Genomic DNA, 19515 nt, shown 5'->3' with positions numbered 1-19515 from the left:
ATAAATTTTTAATTTAATTTAATTTTTTTCCTTTGTTGATAAGTGTGGTTTTCAAAGCGGAAGCGTTTTTGTCAAAACCAATTCGACACATATCATCATAGGGCTTTTGAAAACTCAAAATTTGGTCAAGCTTAACATTAGAAGGATTAGGCAAAACAGTCACAATCACAAGATCATCTTCGAAGCATTTAACTTTATCAACAAGTACAAAGTTTTCCAGTTTCAAGGAATCTATAACAATATTCAAATCATGCAATTTAGCATAAGAAGATCTATTCTCAATCTCAACAACATTCAACTTCATAAGAAGTTGGTTATAGTCCTCTTGAAGATTAATCTCTTCAACTAACTTACCTTGTGATTCTTCATTACAAGTCTCAACAAGCACGGGAGGGTCACAATTTGTAGGACCATCGGCATTCTCCATAGAGGTGGTGAAAGCCTTGAAAAGCTTATATCCTTGGAAGTAGGGGTGCAAAGGCGGTTACGGTTAGCGGTTAGTAGCAATAACCGCTAACCGTAACCGCCTTAGTGGTTAGTAGATTTTACTAACCGCAACCGCTAACCGCCTAGCGGTTAACGGTTAGCGGTTAACCGCCGGTTAGCGGTTAGCGAAATAGATAACCGCCCGCTAACCGCTTTTTTAAAATTGGGCTTTTTTTTTTTACTTTTTGGACTTATTTTTTTGGGCTTTTTTTTACCCTCATTTTTTTTTTCTTGTATTTTTAATATCTTCTTGGGCCCAATTGCTATAAAAAGAGCCTATATTGAAAAATCAAAAATATTTGACCCAAAATTTACATTTACTTGTACTTTAAAAAAATTTCCTTAAATATTAAATCATAACCGGTTAATTATTTAAATTCTTATCATATTTACTTATAATTTTTTTTCTTTGAATTGAACTTAATATCTAATGGTAAATGGTAATGTTCAAACTCCTAAATCCTAAATTCCTAAAGTATCTAATAATGCTTTAATTAAATTGTAGATAATATATTGTTTAATTTAATTGAATCAATTGTGATTATCATTGTACATGAATCATATGATTAACTTGTAGACTTATGACTTATGAGTTATGTCATATTATATATGTATTATTTATTATTATATAATCATATGATTTAATGATCAAGTCATCATGTGATATAATCATATTAATTATAGTGATAATATATAAATTACTAAAATTATAATGATAATACACTAATACTTAAATTGTGTTTATAAGTAACACATTGGTCATTGTTTAATCCAATGTCAATTACTTAATTTGATATTATACGAATCATATCATCATTGTACATTAATAATATGATTCACTTAAAGTCTTGAATAAAGTATTTGAATTGCCATTGAATCATATGATTAAGTATTGATATTATACATTTATATTATTCATATACATATGTAGACTTATATAGACTTATAACATATATAGACTTATAAGTTTATAACATACATTGGAAATAAGTCTCTAGCTATTTAATTGTTGTATTAATATGAATTAGTATACTTATGAGTTATGTCATATTATATATGTATAATTTGTTATTATATAATCAAATGATTTAATGATCAATCTCATATGATATAATCATATCAATTATAGTGATAATATATTAATACTCAAATTGTGATTTAATTATTTTAAAAAAAAATTGTGATTTAATAATAAGTGATTATGTTATATGTATAAATATTTTTATAATTATAATTATAAAAATATATTATATAAAAAGGCGGTTAGCGGTTACGGTTAGTAGACCCAATAACCGCTAACCGCTAGGCGGTTATAGCGGTTAGGCGGTTAGTGGTTAATGCGGTTAGACGGTTAGGCGGTTAGGCGGTTGACGGTTATAACGGTTAGCGGTTAGCGGGCGGTTTTTAACCGCCCGCCTTTGCACCCCTACTTGGAAGCTTTCAAGGCTTTACCCATCATATTCATTGAAGGATTCTTTCTAGTATTTTTATTGAACTTGAGAAATTTTCTAAACTTCTAAGCAAACAAGACTTCTTACTCATCAATTGAATCTTCCTTCAAGTGGGTTTTAATGGCTTTTCTTGGGTTTGAAAGAAAAATACCTTGGTTTTTTTTTGGAAACTCCATTCTTCGTCTATTTTGAAAAATAGTCATTTCATTCCGGAGGTTTATTCTGTATCCTAGACGTGACCTTAATTGAGTGAGGAATTGTTTTATGTCCGACCAATTTTTTTTTGAAATTGGCATTGAATTTTGAAATTTCTATATTTTCATTCACATTGAGTCTAATTTAAGATTTATGGTATTCGGTTCACAGCTGGTTGATAAGATTGGAATTTTTTCCTCAATTGGGAGTTCGGTTTTGTCTATTATATATCCTCAACTCATTCTCAACAAAAGACTTGTTGGATTTTCTACTCCTTTCTCTCCAAATTTATTTTCCATTTTGGTGGGAGTGTTAGGGTAATTAATTCAGTTTATGGCAACATTTGTCAAGAATAAGAACGGCCGGGAATAGGATCCTCTACATTTCACGATTGAGATTAAATTTCATATATGTAACAGTGTATATGTTGTCCCATGCAGACTATGTTGTCACGTCATTTAAATTTTTTAAATGATATTGCACAATGTATACCCTTAGATTCAATTAAACAAAATCTCGACCATGAAATAATTCCCCTCCATTTTCAATGGTTGATAATTCAGTTTCGGGCTATATTTGTCAAGAATTTTCTAAAAATGAATATCTCAAATTTGGAGGAAGCTGCTCTCATGATCTTTCTCCAGCATGGAATCAAGGTGATTCTATAAGTGTATTTTGTCAAGAGTTGTGATAGATTGAAATCACTTCAAAAACAACATATCTCAAACTTGATGATTGTTGAATGTGACAGATACAGTTCAGTAGGGAACAAAATTGAACAAACGATATTTCAATCCTTATGATATAATATGTTTCAATGCCATATATTTTAAAAACCATATCAAATAAATGTAGAAAAAAAAAAAAAAATGTAGTGTGTAAATCTTAGTGCTGGAACATCAACTGTACATCAGCCATTGTATTTACCTGCCAACTGGGTAGAAAAAAGAAAAGGTTAAAGAAGAAGGAAGAAGATAAGAGCAAAAGGAGTCAAGAGTTGCATAATAATTTGGTTAAGTACCTCCTGCTATAAAAGGGTTTGGCTGCATGGTCTTCATCTCACATGGCAATCTGTACACACAAAAGTAGCCACAAGAAATTTACACAAGGGGAGAGAGAGAGAGAGAATCCTCTCCACAACAAACAATCTCAGTTCATATACTAGGAGCTGATTTTTCCGGCCACATTATCTTAGTTATATGACAGTCGTATAACAGTTTACTAAGAGCTTGTTTGAGATTGTGTTTGAGAAATAGAGCTTTTAAGTCAAAAAGCACTTTTTGACAAAAAATTTATTTTTAAACTTTTGTCAAAAGTGGGTTTTGACCATTTTTAAGCTTTTTGGACTCTTAAAAGTGTTTTCACTATTTTTTACTAAATGAGTATTTTTTTCTTAAATGGATTTTTTTTAAGTATTAAATTCATTTTTAGGTTCCTCAAACGTACACCCAAATAGGCCCTCAATAGCATTACTCTTTAGGTTGATCAACAAGCTAGAGTAGTAAAGGTACCCTTGCTCGGCTCTGGTATATATATATATATATATATGGCCTTGCACTTGTCAACCAGAATAAAAGAGGGTTTTTGTGCAGTAACCTTTGGTAAGGCTGAGGGAGACTTGAGTGGATACTTTTTGTAGTTACTCCAGCATTAAATATTGTGTCACATTTTAACAGATTGGTGATAAAGATTCATGTGAAGTAACATTATATGATGTCTTAAACATCTAATGGCAATTTCTCAACCAACCTCCAAGTTGTGGGATGGGATGTCCTCCTGCAAGAACCACCATGGACCATTTTTCGATAATAATCTGCGAAAACACAAATGAAAGGCCCAGTTTGACATTAAACCATCACACATGCTAAAACTATCATTATAATAACATGATAAGATTAATCTCAAGAGATCTGGTAATTAAGTGATGTCAATATCATAGTTTGTTTTCCACTAAGCTAAATGAACAAATTAAACATAATGAGTGTTGCTGGAAACAAAATCTTACTCATATCCAAATTAATCCACTGCATGCTAGAGCATGGATGATAGGTTGAAACCCCAAATATATATATATATATATATATATATATATATATATATATATATATATATATACATCCAATTCAAAGGATTAATTTTAAATAGGTGTGAAATTTGTTGCACCTTGTAGCATTTAGCAATAGACCGCCACGAAGGTAAAGAAAAAAGATTTGGCACTGTTAAAACAATGTAGAGAATAGAATTTTGGAACTGAAGTATATATTTTAGTATGTCTAAACTGCACACAAGTCAACCTATTTATTGTTGAATAAGGCCGGTTATAAATCGGTATCTGAGAAATCATGCCAACGAGAAAAATATCAGAATATTAACAGGCACAATTCTGAACATACCTCATGTATCCAGCCACGGTCCGCAGGCCCATGAAAAGTGTCAATCCAGACCAAACTCCCGAAAGACCAATTACAGAGGGAGCATAGAGCAAAAATGCACAAGAAATTGCCCCTACAGCCATCTATAAAGTATTTGCACATTTGTTAAGTCCATTATTTCAACAAATCCAAGGGGTTAATATGGCGAATCAATCTTATCTAATAATTAATCAATTTGAGAAGGTAGTTTACCATAGAGTAAGCAGCATATGAAAAGTCCGAAATGCCGTAATGGAGACCATCAAATATATAAGCCAGAGCGTTGATAGGTTGACTGGCACTGACAAACTGTAGCAGATATAGAGAGAAGCTCATAAATAGAATTATGAGAATGCTAAAAGAGAAGAAAATCAAAAACTGGAAATAGAAAAAGAAAAAAAAAAAAAAAACAAAGTTTTTGGATGCAATCCAAAGCAAACAGAGATACATACCAGCAACCCAGATCTAACAATTCTCAATACTTCAGAATCATTAGTGAACAACGTTGCTAAAGAACCAAAAGATAAGCCCAATATGATAGCTAAGGAAATGCCAGTGAATAGCCCTGTCTGGGAAACATATATGACGTGTTATGAAACATAATTCCAAGGGAGAAATGGGCAAATGAAACACATTCTTGTAATTGTAAAACTAAAGCAACATGCAAAATCAATCACCTTTAAAGCAAAGTAAGTAATTTCTTTCACGGTGCTGTAATCGCCTTTAGCAAAAGAACTTGCAATGAGAGCCTGCATTCAACAAAAGGCCCTTCGAATAAGTTTGTAAACTAAATATATGTAAGATTAATTTTAATATAATAATGCAAACACGAGATTTAACAAGACAAAAGCAAAGAAAATAATTTTCAATTATAAATATTTATGTGCAATATTTTAGCCAAAAGGACCACAAATGTCTACTAATAGAGGATAAACTACCGAATCTAACTCCAGATCAGACGATAAAATGCTGATGTCAGTAGAGCAACTGCTAATCATGAAAGAATATGGAGTACCAAAATATCTACCTCAACCTCCGAACAGAATACAAGTGTCATGGGATGTTAACCATATTTAGAAATTTTTGAACAAGGATAGGAGACTATAAATGGCTTTTAAGTAGGGAAGAGGTAACCAAGATAAACATAGAAGGTTTGAGATTACTCATTGTTTACCTGACCAGATGCTGCTTGTGCATCAGCAAGTAGAGATACTGATAACCACACTTGCAAGCATATCTGATGAGCTGCCATGGCTAATGGTCCTAGACGAGCAGCCATTGATGTGCTCAAAGTTATGGTCAAAACAGCGGCTAGGGTTCTCCCAAGAAGAAACCCACCTAAGAAAAAAACATTATCCAGCATATTTGAGTACTCAATGCACAGAGAAGTAGACAAAGAGAAAATATTAATTTGCTGATTTGCGACTTGACTATTGAGTTTGTGGTCAGAAGAAATAATTAAATAAATTTCTAGCATCCAGAAAAGAGTATCATTATATTATCTAGCTTGCACTTCTTTTTTGGTTATGTATACCAGAAACATCAAAGTATCCTTAAAAAACCAGTCAATGCATCCAAAACAAAAGTTTGAATGTAAAACACTATCCAACTGAATACATGATAGATACATAAACGAAGTTTGATCTTGAGATTTTGTATTGATCTAAGGTCCAAAAGAATCATTCTGTGAGATTTTCCAGGCATAAGAATATAGATTGCAACATCATTCTGTGTAGCAGTCCCTAGCATATAGAACATGTTGAATGCCCAAAAAAAAAAAAAAAATCGAATCAAAGGAAAGAATTGCTACTATACAGTCTATACTATAATAGCCAAGACACAGGAAATCAAGCTAAAAAGTTAAAGAAGACAATGTCCACACCGGACAGAAATTGTAGCAAATTTATACAAACAAATCTAATAGAGTGACATGTGTCCCATACTTATTAAAAAAACATGTGAGAAACACATGTTATTAAAAAAAAAACATGTGATTCTCACATGCTAAGGGACACATGTCACTTTATTAGATTAGTTTGTACGAATTAGTTACAAACCAGTTTGTAGCTAATTTTTGTCTGTCCATATCAGCCATACCAGGAGCAAACACTCACCAGATTTTAGGTAGCCACCAAAATGCAAAGTTTTCACACTAGGAAATGATAATACAGTCCTCTTGCTAAGATACCAGATCATCGAAAAAGCAACAATGTATCTGGAAGATGTGAAAGCATATTTTGTCAATACAAGGTTATGCATAACAGAAGCAAAAAGAACTCAAACAATGAAAGCACATACTGAGACACAACGGTAGAAATCGCAGCACCAGTTACTCCAAAGCGAAAAGTATACATAAGTAAAGGAAATAAGAATACAGCTGCCAAATTTCCAATTCCTGCAAATCAATCACCTACAGCCATTGATAAGATTGAAAAACAAAAAATTATCTGATAGACATTGCTGAATCGCAGCTCTGCTTCATTGTTTGGAAAACATTTAAGGCCATTGGAACTGGCATGTGGTGAATAACAACCACTTTTTGATACAAACAGTAAGGATCTAAACCAAGTTGAAGTAATTTTTACTATAGATGAAGTATTTAATGACAGGGGTTAGATAACGTCCACTTTGATGTAACACCATCCTAGCATCATTGTGGCCATATGACAAAATTCATCTAGAAAAAGAAATTATAGATAGTGTAATTGCTTGTTCTTCTATGTGTGATGTTTGACAATATCAACTTCTTTAATGGTATATTCCAACTTCCAAGATGAGAAGGAGAAAAGGGGGGCGGGGTGAGATTAACAGAAAATGAGCAGCCTTGAAGCATTGAACATGTGAGGCAAAGATGTGCAAAATCACAGGGTGGTTTGCTCAGCCATAACAGCTTTTAGCCAGCATTAAAAAGTGGCTTCAATAAGTTGTCTCCCACGCCAAAAAAACAAAAAAGGAGAGAGAGAGAGAGTCTCATATGAAAGAAAATAAAAGTAAAATATTTCAATGCCAATATTGACCAAAATGACATGACAGAAAAAATCAGACTATTTTATGAGCATAGTCCAGCAATATTACCTAAATACTCAATGAGCCAAACTATCTAAAATATAAAGGATTTTGACCTCATCAGATAGTGCTTGCTTTAATTATTCCTGTTTATGCTTAACGTTAAAAAAAAAAAAAAAAAAAAAAAAAAAAAAAGAAAGGCCAAGATAACAATGACCATTATTGTGGTCTACTGATTTATGTGGACCAGTGACACATAGGAAGAATAAACCTTTACTTATCTTTACGTTCTAAAGGTAATGAAGAAAGAAAAAGGAAAAAAACTGACATCTAAAATACTAATGCAGTCCAATGACCCTCATATTTCTTTTATTGTATAAATTTCAGAAGGTAAGCTGAACACTTGCCTAGACATAATACAGGGGTTTTTGTATCCTTAAATCCACGGAAGATGCCTTGAATGGCAAGAGAAACAACAACTGCAGGAGCACCAATTGCTCTAAGTGAAAGAAATTGTTCAGATGGAATGCGCATGGATGAAGCCTGTTCAAAAAAAAAAAAAAAAAAGGTTCAGAAGATAGTCCACTCTACATCTGGAAACAGATGCTTATGCAAAATGGAAATAGATGTGAGTATAAAGGTGAGATTAGCTGGAGAAGAGGATCACTACCAAGAGTTGACAATAATGTCAAATTTAGAATGCAAATATTACTGGTCAACAAGAGGTAGATAATAGGAATGCACTGATATCTACTTACTGATGATATGCCCATCATGTTCAGAAATACTCCAGATCCCAAATACATTGCCAAAGCCTCGACAGTGCCAATTGCAGCTGCTAAAACCAGGGCAGTAGAGACAGAGGGTAGTAGCTTTCTTTCACCCGTTTCATCGAGACCTGTACATCGATTATTTCAGGTTTAGAATACAAATTCAATATTCAGGGTCATTTATCTTGTGTTTCATTCTTTCACTATAGTAAGGATCTCGATATGGCATGCTCTGAAGTTCATTAGAAGCTGTTGTAGCATCTATTGTAGTTAGTTTCACCTGAATTAGATCCCTTGTTTCCATTCCTTGCTATGTCTTCAGCCACAAATGACGTTGCAACACTGAGGAGGGGAATATTGAAAACCTTCGAAATTATGTTGAAAATTGACATAGAAAGACCTGCTGATGCCAACTCCAGGGGACCTTTTCATATGATTGAAGATCAAGGGCTTATTTAGTAAGCTCAAAATGCAGTTTTTCCCACTTTATTAACAACTATAGCTAGACAAAGTGACAAACAGTACGAGAAAGTAAACAATAAATGAAATTCCAACTGTCTGTCGCCAAATTTGTTTTAGCCCTATGATGCATGATACTCAAAACTCTTATCCAATATGCCTACTATGAACAACATAAGAGTAGTGCATAATCCCAAAAGTCCTAGAAGAAAGAAACTCCAAAGTCTCAGATTCTGTTTAGAATACAGCAAAACTGATGGAAAGGATAGAAAAATTGTTGAAATGCTTATGAAAGGGAAATCTTATTTCTCAACAAGCAATAAGATGGTTTTCCTTTCACTCATAATTTCTGGGCCTGAAATGGAGCCTTTGTAGATCAGCCTACATGCTACATGCTACATATTATATTCCAGGCACATTGCTTAAAACCAATCAATAAAAAATAAAAAAAGAAAACTCCCCTGAATATGGAAGAAACACATTCCAATGTAGTAATCAGGGCTAAATATGCATCTACTCAATTTTGACTAAACCAGACAACAGAGTTTGTAGACAAAGCTGTCAATATTTGATGACTATTTATGCAAATCAGCCAGAATCAAGACATAAAACGGCTAAATAAGACAACAAGCATAACCCAGATAAAAAAAAAAAAAAAAAAAAAAAAGAAACATTGTTAAATCATAGTGGTTTATTTGCTAGAAAGTATTCCATGAGAAAAAACTAACCCATTCTTCCAATGTAAGCAGTTTCCATCAGTTGTGCCAAGGGCTCAATTGCCTGTCCAGCAATTGCCGGTATAGAAAGCATTATAAGCTCAGTTTGAACACTAGGTGGGGGTGATTGGCTGCTTGTAGGTGTCCCAGCAAGCTCGCTGTGGAAACAATTCAGGATTTCAATCATTTAACGACAAGATTCACAATTCTTGAATCAAAAGATAACATCAGAACTTCACAATTTGCATTCTAAGTAGAAAATTTGTGCAAAGAAAAAAGGCTTGTAAGTCATGAATCTTACAAGATTCTCTCGCTAGAAGCACTCAGCTCATAATCTGAAGTTTGTTGCTCGCTAATCAACCCGCAGCGCCTGGCAACATGGTTGCAGCTCAATCCTCTGGGATCACAAACCACAAACAAATGATCATGACCCACTTTCCTTGATGTTTTGGACCAATACTTTTTCGCCACGTTTGTAACTGGTCTTCTTTGAAATCCCTTAACTTTAATATCACAGGCCAGTGAACCGGAGAGTCGAGTTACCGACATACTGCCGAGAACCAAACTACAAAGAACTCTGATTCAGGAGTCAAGATCCCCAGCAATCTCTCTGCAAATGATCAAAGAACATGTCACCAATAAAACATGTTTCTCCCATTCTTTTTTGTTCAAATTTCAATCAACATTTTGTTAATATGAAAATGTGCAGCGCTCTCATATTCTGTTTGGATGCTAAGAAAACATAGGAAAAAGCCACCCAACTGACTAAAGCGACAATGTACAATAGAAACTTACCATATTATTGGCCCCAAGACCTCAAAAACCATAAGATTAAAAAATATAATCGAGTTTTTCCTCAATTTTCTCGGCAACCAAATGGATAACAAAACCTCCTCTGCCTCAGCAATCAGCATTACAATGCTCTCTCACCAAAAACAACACATTTCCATTTGGGTACTGAGAAAACGTGAAGAAAAAGAAGAGAACTTGACATTTAAGAAAATGGGCACTAACATATGAGGAAGGAAACATAAGACAGAATGGTTTTCCAGCGTTTGAAGGGATAGTCACTACAGGGACAATGTCGGAGAAGCTTCATCGGAGAATGCGAAAATGTGGGTCAGTGGGATTACCTGAGAAGCTGGTTTTAGTTGGAAGAGAGCATGTCAGAGATCCGAGAAAAGCTTATTGAATGGCTATGAATTTGTTGTGCTTTGAACTAAGTGACAATAATAAGAGTAGCTGAGCACATTGATTGCGTTTTGTTTTTGGTTAATGGCAAAAACTTGATTGATTTGTAATGTGTCGTAATCAGACACTTGGGGGCAGCAATAACACTGGCCACGTGGTATCATATGCATGTCATATCACCTTTTTTATACTCTTTTCAGAATAGAAAAAAAAAAAAAAAAAAGATGGAGGTAATTTTTTATTTTTTATTTTTAATCGATAATAGAAACGGTCATAAAGAATAAAATTTGAAAAATGGGTGAGCTAGCGCAAGATCGACGCAAGATCCTTCAACCTTACTCTAATTGAAACATGACCCTTGAGATACCATTTAACCCTATTCGAACTTTGCGACAAGAATCCCTGAGGGGCTGTCGGAAGGGAAAATAGTCTTACGTGAATGATTTTACAAACATGTAACGGAAAAAATGTTAAGTTCTGAGGGAATATAGACCTTAAATTTTAAGAAAGAGAAGCCAAAAGGGTTCAGAGCTCCTCTCTCTCTCTTTCAAGAAAGAGAAGCCAAAAATTGTTTCCTAGCATTTTTTATTTCCTTTCCCAATGGAGTTTTGAGCCTAAGATAATTACATAATGGTAATCCAATTCTGTTATTGGCATCAATAATTTTTCCATATGTTAATATGATATAATCTATATATCCTTCCTGTTTAAATGTTCTTCTTTGTCTATAATCAGCTGGATTTCCTATACTTAAAATAAAAATAAAATAAAAATAAAAATAAAAGTATTGACAACACCTTGCACAATATTACCCATTTCATCTACTATTAATTGATTATGATCATTTCTTTTTTGATCATGCAAAATCCAATTTCTTTTAGTTTCATTTAAATAATTGTCCCACCATCCTTTTAATTGCCGTGTAAATCTTGTAACTAAACAATTTGCTATTTGTTGATCAGTTCTTTTTCTTCTTCTTGTTGGACATAATTGCAAAACTTTGAAGATTTTCCTTGCTGGGTATAATTACAAAGTAATTTGATTGCATATTCCTGACTTGACAATAACTTTATTGCATATTCCTTGACAATTCTGATAATTCTACGTCAAAATGTCATCATAGCCATGTTGTGCTTAGGCTTTGTGTTTATTGTTCTTTTATTCTAAACTATTGTTCTTGCTTAGACAGTTAGACTCATTATTTATAAGCAATCATCTTTTTCTTCAAAATTATCATTTTTAACTGATTACACAATTAAAACTGTTAAAAAAAATTAATTATATTGAAATAATTAATATGAATCTTTGCAATTATTTTTGAAGGAAACAATGAAAAATCATATACAAAACAATATTCATTTTTACAATATTGGATTTGTTCAAGTAGCAGTTAAACCAGTAATGCTATAAGTCTTTCTAGAGTTCACTTGAAATCATTTCAGATGTGATTTGACTTTTAAAATCAACAATAGATCAAAGTTCAATACATTACATCTCAAATTCAACAGTAATTTTAAAAGTAACATCACATTTAGGAGGATCCTAAAATAACTTTAAGAGGACTTATAATATTACGCCAGTAAAATCAGTAGAAAAGATAATGACTAAACATTAGTGTTTTATTATATTTTTGTTTTGAATTTTTTTTATTTAAGTAAAAATAAGAAGTGATTGATGGCATATAAATACGTTGACTTTTGTTATAGAAAAATGAAAAAGTAATTTTAACAAAAAAATATTTGGGAGAAGTGAAAATAAGGGATGAAAATGGGTAAAATCACTTACCAAACGGACTTTATAATTTTGTTTAATTACACATTATTGGGATCCAACGATAAACTCACCCAACAAAAAGCTTAATGAATGGCTATGAATTTATTGTGCTTTAAAACTATGTGACAGTACGGAGATAATAATACGAGTAGGTGAGCACATTTTTTTAATTTTTTAATTTATTTTTTAGTAGTTGGGCACATTGATTGCGTCTGCTTAATTTAATGTTATTTTTCTGAACATTCTTTATGGGTGGCAAAATCTTGATTGATTTGTAATGTGTCTTAATCAGACAAGTTGTGGCATCAATAATACAGGCCACGTGGTACCATATGTATGTCTCTCTCTCTCTCTCTCTCACACGCCGGCGCGCTATATATATATATATATATATATATATATATATAAAAGAAATGGAGTTATGTTATTTGGTTGTTAAAAGTTAGACAAGTGTATGCCAAAATCTGATGTGGCTTTATTAAAAAAAAAAAAAAAATTGTAGAAAAATCTCTCTTCCTAGTTTAGCTAGATTTTTTTTTTTTTTTTGGTTAAATTTTTATAAGTTAATATTTATTTTCTAATGCCTCAAAATTTATTTTTGAATTTAAAACTAAAACCTAAGGGTGAAAGCTTAACCATTTAGAGATGGTATCACTTAAAATGAATTTTATCATCATAAATTTAGTGCTAATATCCCAAATTTGAATTTCTCTTTAATATCTCTCTTCTTCAATTTAAAAAACAAGTTAAAAAAAAAAAAAAGTGTCTGACGCTTGAGGCAGCCGGAAATCTCAACTCAAAGAAATGTTGTAGTGTAATAAAAATATTATTTTTGGCCTATAAAAGTATTAGATAGTAAGAGGCTATATGTCCTGTTTATAATTGTTGTGGCCTCATCAATTGATGGGGCCTGTGACCTTTTGCCACTTATTGCACTATATATATATATACATATATATATATATATATATATATATATTTCTTCTTATACTCTCTTTATATTGATAGTGGTAATGGCTCCTTTGTTTTTTTTTTTTTTTTTTTTTTTTTTTTTTTGTTTTAAAATGTTTTGAAATGATATAAAAATAAAAATAATTTTGAATATTTTGTAAATATTTTGTGTTTTGAATTATTTGTTAGAGCATTTCCAACACTGTTATGTATTTTAATTAATCAAAAAAAAAAAAATTTTCATTTTACCTACTCCATTTTATTCAATTCTCTATTTTTTTCAATTTTTTTTTTTTATTATTTTCTTAAACCACCAAGAGAGAAGAGAGAGAAATAATTAAAAAACACACATAAGCTCTAGTGTTTGCTTAAAAGTAATTAATCAATTAGCTGTGAACCACGCCTAATGAAGCGGTCACTAGTTCGAATCGCCTCTCCCCTTCCCATGTAAAAAAAAAAAAAAAAAAAAAATGTTAATCAAACAGTAAAATATGCATTTTAGATAAGGAGAAGACAAGTTGTTAGACCATTTTAATTAAATGTACACAATATCGAGATTTTATTGCATCTCTTGGAGATGCTCTTAATGTTTTTATTTAAAAATAAATAAAAGAAACAAAAAATTTAATCCAACAAACCAAATGATTTTTCAAAAGATTTTGTCTAATTACTGTCGCTGTAGTTTTTAATGAATGCTACACACATTTTTACTCTATCGATCACTTTTATATTCTAAAGTATACACCATTTTATGTGGCACTGAAAATTATCATTAAAATTTAATAGTAATCAATTTAACATCTATAGTAATTTTTAAGGCTAAATTAGAAAATGTGCATTTAAGAGTATAAGAACGAAGAGTGTGTAAAACATTTCTCTAGCCATAATTATTTAAGCTAATATATAGTAAGATGCTGGATGTACTGCATATATATATATATACATATATATAGCATTCTGACGTTGCAAAATTTGCCACGTCAGAAAATTTCTGACGTGGCAGACCACCACGTCAGAAATTTTCTGACGTGGCAAATTTTGCAACGTCAGAAATTATATTATTTTTAAATTTTTTAAATTTGTAATATTTTTCTGACGCTCCAACATCTAAAACGTCAGAATTTTCTGACGTGTCTGAACAGACACGTCAGAAAATTCTGACGTGTTACTATTCACACGTCAGGAAAAATTTTTCTCACGTTTTATATATAACACGACAGAAAATTGCTGAGGTGGCAAAAAATTTACACTGTAGCACACGTCAGAAAACCCCTTTTTTTTTGTAGTGTGCTACCATTGTTGCCCATTTGGTAAAGAGTTGTAGGTATTTTGTTTAAATAATAATAAGTGATTGATGTGATATAAAAGTAAAATGCGATTTGAATTTTTTGTGAGAGAAAGTCAAGAAAAAGGCCACAATGAACAACACAAGTCAATTCTAACCTGATTCATTTAATTAAACGAGTCATACTCTTTAATCATAACTTACTACTTTTGTATTGATTTGTGTTGCATTCGCAGTATGCATAGAGAGCTTTTCTTCCTTCTCAAAAAAGAGGGTTTGTTTGGTAAACGATTTCGTTTTGGTTTTGGTTCGATTTTGTAGTAAAAATTGATTGATATGAAAAACTAAGAATGTTTTTATTATTATTTTTTAAAAAAGTGAAAAAGTAAGAATGTTTGGCATGGAAAAAATAAAAATATTTTGTTTGTAGTAATTTTTTTTATTTGAATAATAATAAAAAATGATTGATGTAATGTAAAAAGTAAGAGAATGTTGAAAAAATAAAAAAGTGGGATGAATAGTATTGTGCCGAAATCATTCCAAAACTGTTTATGATACGGACCCAAAAACATTGCTTAAGAAGTTATCAACTTTTTTCCTTTGAAAAATATATAAAAGTTACTTGTCTTATTTACTTTACTAAAGATGCAGGAAGTTGTAAAGTTGAAGATAATAATAATAATTAAATAGCTGAAGAAATCTCACAATACGTTAGAAGGTGTATAGTTGAAGATAATGATTAAATAAAAGATAATAATTGTAACCACTTATAATTATAGTGTGTACCTTAAAAGTTATATGATTGTATAGTAGTTATAAATATCAATATTGAGATCCCAATATCTTGAGAAATCAATTCAAATTGGGTTGAAGAGTTGATTAATTTCAGAACATAAATGGAAAGTTTTCAACCACAACAAGCACCCTGAAAATGACTGGAGCCTCTCTATAATTTCATAGATGGTCCCTACTCCCTGGAAAGGTGCATGAGGTTCAGATTTCTTCCCTCCCACTCTCATCCTTGGAAAATCTGTTCTTTTTTTAATTTTTTTTTCTACTTTTAATTAGTAAAAGGGAGGCCACAAACAAACAGTACGTGTATCAGTGTATGTAAGGAATGCTAGGCTTATAAAAAAAATTTACAACATGACGTGGTACAAACATGATTGAAAATGAGATAGTTAAATTCAACTTTTAAGAAACCTAATCGTATTGTGTCACATCATGTTGTAAAAGCTTTTTTTTTGGTAAAATTTATTTGTAAGCCTAGTATTTTTCAATATATTTAGCCCAGCCCCATGTGATGATCTAAATTCCCTTTAACTAAAGAATTTCATTCAGAAAGTGGATCCATTAATCTCATTAGCCTTCCAACATCCCCATATCACTCAAGATTGGCGGATCTCCTCCACAATCTCTAACACTTTTGGTTTCATCCCGACTTTCTCATCCTGAAAAGCACGTGATAAAAATGCAAACTTTTACGTCTACCAGCATTTTGTGTGCTGCAGCCAAAAACAAAAGCTATGGTCCCCCTCTAGTACCCTCTTTCTCCATTTAATGCGTTTGGTTTAATTGTACTTACACAATAAATAAATAAATACCACTTAATTCAAAAACTTTAAAATTTTAAATTTAACTAATACTACATATACTCTCGCTTTTTCACTACATCTAATTCATTACACCCATCAGTGACTTTTAAAACTACTATTGGATTTGTGATTGAACTTTATTGAATTTTAATCTAATAGTAATTGTGGGAAGCAGTGAAGCACCCCCTATGTATTGGCAAAAAATTAACTGAGATGCTGCTCTTGACAATCAGCATGGACGAATGGGTTTCAGCATAGTACTCAGGGATTCAACTGGATGGGTGACAACGGCAAAATGTATGACGAGGAGGGGCTTGCTTGAACCCACTGCAGCAGAGGCTTTAGCGGCTTTCTATGCAGTGCAATTCACTCAGGAAATGGGAGCTACGAATGTTCTGTTGGAGTGTGATGCCTTGGTTGTGGTAGAAGTTTTGAACTCGCGGGAAAGGAATGGAAGCCAGTATGGGCATATTGTGGAAGACACGCGTGAGCTATTGCAGTCCTTCCCGGGTTGGAGGGTCAGACATGTGAAACGGGAGGCTAATATTGCTGCCCACGGTCTAGCAAGAATGGCAATCCGACATGTCATAGATAGGATGTAGCTGGATGAAAATCTTGAATACATCTGTAATATTGTTTTGAGAGAGCAATCTGCCCTCTCATTTCGATTCTTTTATGGAAGATTAAGTTTTGTTGCTAAAAAGTGTAAGAAATTGAATGTAAAGAAGTGAAAAAGTGTGGAGCATTACGTATATTACTCATTTGACTTATTTGTAGTACTTTTGTGGCCTATATTCCACATGAAACTTGACCACTCGTGCATATATATATATCAACAAAATTGACAAGTTTTTGGTGGGTTTGAGTGAAAACTGCATCTGGAGGGCCCAAATAAGAGAATTGTCTTATCAGATTTTGTTATACCATGTGCTTTGGGATTTTGAGCGATTGTTGTCCTTAATTTCAAGGGTCTATGGCTCCCACGGCCAGAAAGAAAATGGGTATGTGGAACCTCACAACATGGAAATCCAGCTCTTTTCCAATCAAATTGTTACGTGTAGTCATTGTTAGGTAGTGGGTTTGATATGGAGTATTATCAATTAGGTTATTTAGTTCATTAATGTTTTATAGTTGTTTTATTATTTTAATATTATTGTGTGTGTAGGACTCTTATGCTATGTTTATCTCTTTTATCTTGTTATTTGTTATTTGGGTAGGATTATATTTTTTTATTTGGGTAAGCTTAGATTTATCTATTTTAAATGGAAGTCTTATCTCATGTGGGACTCTATTTTCTATTGTCTTTAAATACTGCATTATTTATGAATAAAGAAATTAATCAAGTAAATTATTCAAACTCTGTGTTTGTAAGAGTTGAGAGCACAACGAATTGCTCATATGAAGTTTAAGATTCCTTGAAAATCTTATAGGAGGTTCAGGATTCCTCAAAAATCCTACCATATCAATCTTTCTACTTAGTTCTCATCACGTTATGTAAGCACGTAACACAAATCTACTTTTTATAATGATAATTTAAGCGAAAAAAAAAAAAAATTTGAAATTGTTTTATTTTTATTTTTATTTTTTATTTTTAAAGTCGAGACATTTCTGTAGTAGGAAGGAAGGAGGATAAAAAAAAGAAAAAAAAGAATAAAAAAAAGAAAATGACGAAAAGGCTCCCAAACTATTGGAAGGACACGTGGTGTCCAATGACAGTGATTTGTTAATCATAAGGGTATTAGTAATACAATAATGTTTATACAATGATGTGCTTGATTGTCATGGCATGTTACATGTCGGTTGGAGAAAAAAAGTTGAAGGCGACTACCACCGAGATTTCGCCATACGATGCTGTTTTGTTTTGTTTTTTTTTTTAATGGGGATTGAACAGTTTTATCCTTCAAGTAATAATAATATTATTATTATTATTTATTATTATTGGATGTTAAAATATTTTCAATATCCGGCTAGTCAAGAGTAAATTTTTTTTTTTTTTTTGACATGTCTACACAAGGGAAGAGAGAGGGGAGATTCGTCAAGAGTAAATCTAGAAGGTTTACTTGTGTCATATTAAGAATGATGTGACTATTAAAATCACAATTTGATCAAAATTCAATAATGGTCAATCAAAAGTTCAGTGGTGATTTTAATAGCCACATCATTCTTAGTAGGACACAAATAGGCTTTTTAGAATTACTCGCTAGTCAAAGATTATTTTTACTAATTTTTGGCTAAAGATTAGTTATATTCATGGAAAAACACAAAGAAGAAATACGAGAAGGAATTTCAAAAAAGAGTAAAAATCATTAGGGATCATATTTTATAAAGCCAAATCCAACATGAATATATATATATATACTTCTTTTAATTTTAAGATCAAATTTACTAATAATTTTTTTTTTTGAAAATGACAAAATAAATAACTAAAAGAGGGGGAAAAAAAATCCTAAGGAATCGTTTGGTATACAAAATAGTTATTACCAAGAATGGAGGACGGTAGAATTGAATAGTTATTTTTATTATTTAGTTTGGTAACAAAAGATGGGCCCTAATTGGAATCAAACCAAAATGACTAAAAAGACCTACATGATTTTTTATTTTTCTAAAACTCAAATTAAAAAAAAAAAAGGAAAACGTTGAATGCTGTGGGTGGCCGCACCACCCCCGGTGCAATCGGCCACCCCCCGGCTTTGCTGTGAGTGGCCAGCAAAATACCCACACCATTCAACGTTTTCCAGATTTTTTTTAAGGGTTGAAAGAAAATTTATTTATTTATTGGGAAGGGAATAGTCATTCTTCTTAAAAAAGGTTCCTACCAAATAAAATAATGATTATTCCATAATAGTAGCAATTTCATTTCAAAGGTCTATTCCGCAAACTAAACAGGTTCTAAAGATTATGTTAATAATTAACCTAGTTTAAATGGATCAAACTCAATAAGTTAGTATAATTATTTATAGATAATTTTGTTTTTAAAACCCTAGAGATAAAGCCCTAGCACTAGCAGCATATTTAGTTTAAATTGCATGGGATTTCGATTTCTTTAAGTGTCCTAATTTAACTCAAATTCTATTTTGACTAAATAAATTTCATGTAATTAATTTTTAAAGATTATTTATTTATTTATTTATTTTTTTAATAAAGAAAACCAAACTTTTCTCTTCAACATCATCTCAAGATACAAATTATTCATTATTATAAATAGAAAAACATGATCAGCAAGCAA

General features: G+C 31.8%; 2 protein-coding genes across 4 annotated transcripts; one reads left to right on the top strand and one right to left on the bottom strand.

Annotated features, from left to right (window-relative positions):
* Positions 1-2789: 2789 nt before the first annotated feature.
* On the bottom strand, positions 2790-10736 carry LOC132167457 (protein DETOXIFICATION 45, chloroplastic). 3 transcript variants are annotated; one of them, XM_059578441.2, is made up of 16 exons: positions 10509-10736; positions 9796-10104; positions 9507-9652; positions 8600-8743; positions 8308-8447; positions 7957-8092; positions 6842-6938; positions 6658-6758; positions 5718-5881; positions 5221-5292; positions 4996-5112; positions 4757-4852; positions 4526-4647; positions 3882-3945; positions 3154-3203; positions 2790-3066 (listed from the first exon to the last, which is right to left on the bottom strand). In XM_059578441.2, the coding sequence occupies exons 2-15, from the start codon at positions 10041-10043 to the stop codon at positions 3192-3194; spliced, it is 1659 nt and encodes a 552-aa protein (XP_059434424.2). In that variant the 5' UTR covers positions 10044-10104; positions 10509-10736; the 3' UTR covers positions 2790-3066; positions 3154-3191. The 3 variants fall into 3 exon arrangements, with proteins under 3 accessions (XP_059434424.2, XP_059434425.2, XP_059434426.2); XM_059578442.2 differs by having other exon boundaries at positions 10628-10736; XM_059578443.2 differs by lacking the exon at positions 10509-10736 and adding an exon at positions 10290-10502.
* Positions 10737-16531: 5795 nt separating this feature from the next.
* On the top strand, positions 16532-16891 carry LOC148587525 (uncharacterized). The gene has a single exon (XM_088512661.1). It carries the CDS (start codon positions 16532-16534, stop codon positions 16889-16891), a length of 360 nt encoding a protein of 119 aa, XP_088368787.1.
* The last annotated feature ends 2624 nt before the right edge of the window (positions 16892-19515 follow it).

This window comes from Corylus avellana, chromosome 2, assembly GCF_965113065.1.
Source record: "Corylus avellana chromosome 2, dhCorAvel1.hap1.2, whole genome shotgun sequence".
In the NCBI taxonomy this organism is placed as follows: domain Eukaryota; kingdom Viridiplantae; phylum Streptophyta; class Magnoliopsida; order Fagales; family Betulaceae; genus Corylus; species Corylus avellana.
This window is presented reverse-complemented; position numbering and strand designations above follow the sequence as displayed.

Coding starts and splice junctions, on each gene's coding strand:
- LOC132167457 (XM_059578441.2), bottom strand. CDS start 10,043: ATGTCGGTAACTCGACTCTCCGGTTCACTGGCCTGTGATATTAAAGTT. Junction 8,448..8,599: donor AAACAAGGGATCTAATTCAG/GTGAAACTAACT, acceptor ATCGATGTACAG/GTCTCGATGAAACGGGTGAA. Junction 5,293..5,717: donor CACAAGCAGCATCTGGTCAG/GTAAACAATGAG, acceptor TGTTGAATGCAG/GCTCTCATTGCAAGTTCTTT.
- LOC148587525 (XM_088512661.1), top strand. CDS start 16,532: ATGGGTTTCAGCATAGTACTCAGGGATTCAACTGGATGGGTGACAACG.